Source organism: Nannospalax galili, unplaced genomic scaffold (genome assembly GCF_000622305.1).
Source record: "Nannospalax galili isolate Female #2095 unplaced genomic scaffold, S.galili_v1.0 scaffold589, whole genome shotgun sequence".
NCBI lineage: Eukaryota > Metazoa > Chordata > Mammalia > Rodentia > Spalacidae > Nannospalax > Nannospalax galili.
In genome coordinates this window covers 6,488,081-6,495,824 of record NW_008360324.1, presented here as the reverse complement: position 1 = coordinate 6,495,824, position 7,744 = coordinate 6,488,081, and the positions used below count along the sequence as shown (strand labels likewise).

Sequence of the window (7,744 nt, the reverse complement as noted above, 5' to 3'; positions counted from 1 at the left end):
ATAAGTGCTGAATATTCATCTATTATATTATTATTATGAATTTCAGCTTTTAGCAGTGTAAACTTCTGTCCTCATTGGCTTGATATATTTGGCCCCTAATTCTGCTGTTTCTGAAATTGGGAGAATGTCAAACTCTGTTCCTTTTAATCACCTACCCTCTAGATTTAATACTGTGCTTTAAAACATCAAAGTTCATTCTTTTGTGTATAAAATACAACATTGGTTTCTACTTTATTTTCATTTGATTATTTATTTTTATGTGTATGAGTGTGTTCCCTACTTGTATGTAAGTGCACCACATGAGTGCAATGTCCATGGAGGTCAGAAGAGGGCATTCACTAGAATTGGAGTTACAGCTGGTTATTAGCCACCATGTGGATGCTGGGAACGAAGCCTGGTCCTCCACCAGAGCAGCCAGTGCTTTTAACCACTGAGCCCTCTCTCCAGTTCCTTATTTTCTTTTTTGAATATTTTCCTCTTAAAGGAGAATTAAGTCCAATGATTTGTATTATTAATGACATCTCTTAGGCTTCAATTCTATCATGCTATTTTTGTTGAAATGACTGTTTTATTTTTATTATATTTTGACACTGGCTATTGGAATTTTTTTTAGTCTGGAATTGATTTAGAGTGATTCCTTCTCATTTCTCCATGTCATTCTTTATTTGTGTAGTTTCTTAAGTTTTCCTTCAGTTTTGCACATCCTCACATGTTGTTTGCAGTGATGGTTCTGTTATAATGTGATGTTCATGATTCTACTAACAATTAGATGTTTACAGGGTTTTCCTCTGTCCCTCGTAATGCTCAAAGTATTTAAGTTGTTGACATTATTCCTTGTTCACTTTTTTATTGATGTATATTCATTTTGCATAGTATTGGGCTCCCTAAGGACATTTTAATACACTATATAATGCACTTTGACCATTTGTTTAATCCTTAATTTTGTGTTTTCTCTGGAAGTTTTTATGTGGTAATATTTAGATTCAGGCAGCTAACATTGTCCTCCAGACCTGGAAGTTCTGGTATCATAATTTCAGTGAATTATAGCCATGCTAGGTGTAGCTAAAATTCCTTCTGGGTGATGTAAACAATGTCACCCCTCCCACCCCCCACCCCCTTTGGTCCCTAAGACAAAAGGAGGCTTGTTTTCCTAAAACTACAGTCTCAGAAGCCAGTGAGTTTATTGGGCTTACTTACAGAGCAATGGGTGAGGATTTACTTACAGAAGTGTGGGTGCTCCTTCCCCTTCACAAGGCCACACTGGAAAGTCTCTATCCAGGAGTGAATGGTGACTTCCCCACAGCCCCACAAAAGGATGATAGACCCTCTCTGTGGGGCTTCTGCAGCTTATGTACCCTTAGCCCTACCGCCTCATGCAACTAGGGAGTACAAGTTGGTTGGGGGTGTGGCTTACTCTCTCTGCCCCTCCTTTCTTACGGAGTATAACAGTCAACAAGTATAGCTGTGACCATCTTAGGCAAGCAGGGCAACCAAGCACAGTCCTATGCAACACTAGACTTTGATATAATCAAAAGTTCTCTGTGATCTCTTTCTTATATGCTGTTCTAAATCTTTCACTATTAGCTGGAAATTTTTGCAAACATCACACTGACTGCATAAAACAAAATTGATCTCTTTTAAGCTTTTTGAAAGTTGACTCAGAAATAAATGGTTGTGACACAAAATTTTACAATTGTAATTGCATGAGTGTTTAAAAAATCACTGGGAACCATGTACTTCTAATAGGTGTACAGTCTGCTTTCAAATGTTCAACCATATGGTTATTTCTACCATGGTCTCAACCTGGATGATGGCAAAGTAGACCCATGCATCCCTCAGAAGGATATGTTCCATGATGGATTGTACTACACACCTGTAAGCAACGCCGGGGATGGGGATATCTCTAATATCATCAGGGTAAGGTCTCAATAAAACAGCCTGTAAAATTTCTCATTTCAATTTTAACTTTAGTGTTCATGATACATATGTTTCTTGGTTTCTATAAATTTCTAACAGTACTTGTAAAAAGGAGATATTAATTTTGTTAACTTTTTTCTTTCTTAATGAAAAGTTCTGTGGGTAAAATCATGAAGCCTCAGATCAAAAGTAATAGGATAGTATTAAATTTATTGCAGTATATCTTATGCAGAAATAGTCAGATGCAAAGCTAAACTATAGTCTATATGCCACGTAAACCTAGGCTATCAACTGCATATGCTGAAGGTCCATGCAAGGAACTTGAAGTGCCAATCATGGTGACATATGCCTTTAATCCCAGCACTCAGGAGGCAGAAGCAGGGAGGTCCTCTGTGAGACTGAGGCCAGCCTGGTCTCCATAACAAGTTCCAGGTTGGCAGGGGCTACAGGGAAACCCTGTCTTGAAAAACTACTACTACTACTACTACTACTACTACTACTACTACTACTAATAATAATAATAATAATAAATCATAGCTGAATAAGGGCAGAGCATTGAATCTGACAGACTTTAGTTCAAGTCTCAGCTCTTTTATTTAATGTGTATACATTGTGTGTGTGTGTGTGTGTGTGCCTATTTGTGCATGTGTGGATGAATGTTTGATGCTAATTAAGTAAAAATAGTTCTGATTTTGTATTTTCCCTTAAGAAATAGTGGAAAAATAGCATATTAACACAATAATAATAATGATTATTGTTTTTCTTCTAAATTAGGAATTTTTCTATAAGTCAAATAAAGGTGACTTAACTTCAATGATCCCAAACCCTTGTTAATCCAGAAAATATGTATATTTATTATGACTATAGACCTTTTATAGTTCTTTCATGAAAGTAATGTACAATTTTTTTGTTTGTTTCTTTGTAAGGACATAGGTCTGAAAGCCTTTACTAATCTCTACTACCGGAAACCAGAAGTGTGTTTACTGGAACACCTGCCCTTAATGAGGTTCGCTCTCCCAGAAGGACAGATGTCATTGTACAGTGCTCTGGATGCAGCTGCCTGTGGGTAATCCAGAATTTTGTGTTGGAGTGATATTTTGTATTGGGTGTATTTGAGATAAGACCTTGCAAAACTGGAGTTTATATATAAATTATGGTTTTTTGCTAACAAGTGGAATTCCTACAGTTCAATAAAGTAAAACAAGACTGGCTAGAGGTATTTTTGGTTATAAAAAATAATTAGGAGGCTGGAGAGATAGCTCAGCAGTTAAGAGTACTGGCTGCTTTTGCAGAGGATCTGGGCTCAGTTTCCAGTATCCACATGGTGGCTAATAACTCCATATCTCCAGTTCTAGGAGACACAACACCCTCTCTGGCCTCTATGAGCATTGTATGAACATGGTGCACTTGCATATATTACAGGAAAAATACTCATGCACAGAAAAAATATAAACAACTAAATATCTTAAAAAAGGATAATTAGGGGCACAAATTGCTATTGCAGAGGACCCCAATTCAGCTCCCAGTGCCCAGGACAAACAGATCACAACTACCTATAACCCCCACTCTAGGAGATCTGATGCCCTCTTCTGACCTTTGTGCTGGGCATGGTGGAGCACTCCTTTAATCTCAGGACTTGGGAGGCAGAGGCAGGTGGATCTCTGTGAGACTGAGGCCAGCCTGGACTACATAGCAAGTTCCAGGCCAGCTACGGCTAAATAGAGACTCTACCTCAAAAAACAAAATAATAATAATAATAATAATTTTGGGTTTGAAGCACTGTAAAAACAAAAACAAAAAAATATATATATATATATGAAAGTTTGACTCTTAAGACAGGGTCTCACTATGTAGTTCAGGCTCACCTTGAAATTACAATTCTCTTTGCTCCTGCCTCAGCATCCCAAGTTCTGGGATTAAAGGCAGGCACCACCACATCTGGTAAAAGGGATAATTTTTAAAGACCTGGCAACAGTGCATTACATTCAAATATACACAAATGAATAGAACTGACCTCCATTTCTCAAGGACTTGGTATGCCCTGCTGGAGGAAGTCACATTTATTCTGAGATGGTAAGATGAGTGGTAATACATCACAACAAGAGTTAGTAAGACATTCCAAGTAAAGGGGGAAGCACTCTAAAAAATTAGTTTCAAAACCACAGCCCTTCAGAACCTCAGAGGTATGGTTCAAAACATGAGTAAAGTTACCTAAAGCAAGAAAGATGGGCCGACTGATCATGAAAACCCTAGCACAACATTTAAAAACTTTGAAATCTACTCTATTATAATAATATACTACTAATGAGCTTTTGTTATTTTTTTAACATTTATTTATTTACTTTGTATGTGTATGTGTGTTTATGTATACATGAGTAGGCATGTGCTTGCCATGACATGTGTGTGGAGGCCAGAGGACAAATTGTGGGAATTGGTTCTCTCATTCCACTATGTGGTTTCTAAGGATTAAACTCTGGTTGTGTCTTTACCTTCTGAGCATTCTCATGGGATCCTTAATGAGCTTTAAGCAGACAATCTGTTGGCAGACAATTTGTGGCTTTTTATTTGTTTGTTTGTTTGTTTGTTTGTTTGGTCTTTTTGAGACAGGGTCTCCCTGTAGCCCCAGCTGACCTAGCACTTGTTATGTAGACCAGGCTGGCCTGGATCTCACTGAGATCCGCCTGCCTCTACCTCCTGAGTGCTGGGACTAAAGGCATGTGCCACCACACCCAGCTGACAATTTGTATTTTTAAATGGTATTTCCGGTTGCCTTGTGCAAAGGGTTTAGGGATTTAGACTGCTTAAGACTGTACAAAGCAAAATAAATGACGGTCAGAAGACTGGCTTGGACCATTCTAAAAAGCCAATAGAAATATAGACATGTAGGAAGAGCAGTGAGCTGCTTTCAATTGTCATAGATAACATTTGTAAGTTGTAGATTTACAGGAATGCAATATGCAGGGATCAAAGACAGTCCTTGAGGCTCTCACTGAGGAAGATTTTGGCACCCTTCATGGAGCAGGAGCTACTGAAGAGAAGCAGTGGAAATCTATAAGGGGTTTGCTTTGAGAACAGTTACTTTTGAAATATCTGCAGAGCATCTACAAGAAAGGTACACAAGGATGCACAAGTCTGGGGCTCAAGAGTGGAGCCCAGTTGGAAAACCGAGGAAATGGCGTCAGGAGTATTACTGCCGCTGCAGTTGTGGGGAGAGCTCAATAGGGAGACAGTATGGATGGAGAGCCTAAAACAGAGCTGTCAGGAAAGTCAGGGAGGAGGAGTCCCCATCCCTTCAAAAGAGACACGAAAACAACCAAAAGGAATAATGCAAGTCAGCAACCAGGAAGATGTGGTTTGTTTGCTGTTTGTTTGTTTTGAGACAGGGTCTCACATCGCCCAGGCTGGCCTTGAACTTGCTATGTAGTCAAGGATGACCTTGAACTTCCGATTTTTCTGCCTCTACCTCTCAAATATTGGGGTTTACAAATGTCTATCACCATGCCCAGCTCAATAGCAGCTATTCTGAAGCAGATACAGTGGTTAAGCGCATTAAATAGAGCCTAGAGGCCACACTTGTGAAGGAAAATGTTCTGGAGAATTAAAAATATCAATGCCACTAAAACTTTAGCGAAAATAATGGTTGTAGAGTTGGAAAGCACTTGCATGTCAGATGAGAGATTTGATTCAGTGAGTAGATTTAATTCCTCCAGATTTGACTGCAGGTGATTTGTTATTTTTGTGGATTTTTAATAAAAACAGAGATTAGAGTATCAAAATAGTAATATCTAGCTTTGAATATAAATTTATCATTATTAAGTGCTAGAAGCAAATTCCTATATTTACTTCATGCTAAAGCACACTAGGCATGTGTGTAGTTAAAGCTTAACTCAGGGGGCTGGAGAGATGGCTCAGCGGTCAAGAGCATTGCTGCTCTTGCAGAAGGCCGGGGTTCAATTCCCAGCACCCACATGGTGGCTAGTAACTGTATGTAACTCCAGTTCCAGGGGAATCCAATGCCCTCTTCTGACCTCCAAGGGCATTTCATGACACAGGTGCACTTATACACATGCAGACAATACAATCACATAAAATAAAAAATTAAAGTAGTTTTTAAAAAGCTTAACTCAGGGAACTGAGGAGATGGCTCTGTGGGTAAAGTGCTTGCTGTGCAAGCATGAAGACCTAAGTTTGGATCCCTAGCACACATATAAATGCCAGGTGTGGCAGTGCACCCCTGTGACCCCAGTGCGCTGGAGTAGAGACAAGTGGATCCTGGAATTTATTGGCAAATCAGTCTAGCTAAAACAGTGAGCTGCAGAGAGAGAGAAACCCTGTCTCAAAAAATAAGGTAGAGAAGCAACTGAGGATGAGACCTGACATCAATTCCTGGCCTCCACAGGAGCCCATATGGGCCAGTGTGCCTGTACGTGTACACACACACACATACACACACAACCAGAGCTGTACCAGTGTGCCTGTACGTACACACACACACACACACACACACACACACACACACACACACCAGAGCTGTGCCAGTGTGCCTGTATGTATACATACACACACACACGTCAGAGCTTAATTCAGGCCGGTAGCATTGAAGCACATATTTTTCTTTCTCTACATAAAGCATTCCTCTCTTTCTGTCTCCCTCTTTTGTTTTAGTTGATGGTGTAGACAGTACCAAAACTGTCAACCACGCAGAACAGGCCATCAAGGAGACTATCAGAACAAACTTTCCGGAGACATGGATATGGGACCTCACTGGCGTAGAGTAAGCTCTGCTTTTCTTTTACTTTCTGTTTTCTTGAACAGATTTTTCCCTTTGTGTCTTTATCTTTGTTTCTCTTTTTATTTGTTAGCTTTCTTTCCCGAATAATAAAGTAGTGCCATATTTGTAAAATGTGCCATTCATATGCACACTGACCACACATTCATCTCTTTGTTTGTTTGTTGTAACACTTTTTTATGTTTTCATGAAGGTCTCCTATAAATTTCATGTAGGTCGATATAAGCTACTTAAATTTTTAAAAAATCTGATATTTAAATAAAAGTGACCTTTCTTCAATTTTATAGAAACCTAGCCTCAGGATAAATATCAAATGCTTTATCTACATACCATCATTTTCAAACCTTACAGTTAATACATATTTGTTTTTTTTGCATAAAGTCAGGTTGCCACTTAGATGTGTTTCACCAACAGTCTGTCCTTGTAGTTCCTCAGGTTCCGCAAATCTCTCATTCCTGGTTCCTGATACTATAACTCGGTGGGAGGCCAGCGCCTTCTGTGTGAATAGCGACTCTGGGTTTGGCATTTCACCCAAAGCTTCTCTTCGAGTCTCTCAGCCCTTCTTTGTTGAAATTTCCTCACCCTTTTCTGTTGTTCGAAATGAACAATTCGATGTGATCGTCGGTGTCTTCAGCTACCTGAATACATGTGTAGAGGTAAAGTCCCTCCCTTTGATCTAGAAACAAAATTCAAGCTAAGCTATGCTTTAATTTTGCCCCTCGAATGTCACCATACTCTGTGTTTAAATGAAAACGCACAGTACAAGGAAATCACTTCTTCACTTGTTCTATATTCCTCAGCAATAGTTGCCTCAATTCACAACCGCTTGAACTTTTGACTTTGAGATGATGACGATTCTACTGTTTTATCCACATGTGACAGGGTCATTGGCTGTCTTTTATTTTGCTGAGTTAAAATGATGGAGAGTCTTCTAAAGATGACAGATGTCAACTTCTTCAAAGATGTTTAAGAAGTCATTGTGCATTAAATTGCAGAATTTCAGGCAAAGCAGCAGAGACAGAGATACATACAGATATA

The 7,744-nt window shown here is 39.1% G+C and overlaps 1 protein-coding gene across 1 annotated transcript in view; it reads left to right on the top strand.

Moving 5' to 3' along the window:
* LOC103727558 (ovostatin homolog) overlaps positions 1-7,744 on the top strand; it is a 49,198-nt gene that overhangs the window by 20,175 nt on the left and 21,279 nt on the right. Inside the window, exons 16-19 of the mRNA XM_008825492.2 lie at positions 1,747-1,917; positions 2,844-2,979; positions 6,583-6,691; positions 7,134-7,362. Of these exons, the coding sequence (XP_008823714.1) occupies positions 1,747-1,917; positions 2,844-2,979; positions 6,583-6,691; positions 7,134-7,362 (645 nt within the window). The remainder of the gene's footprint in view (positions 1-1,746; positions 1,918-2,843; positions 2,980-6,582; positions 6,692-7,133; positions 7,363-7,744) is intronic.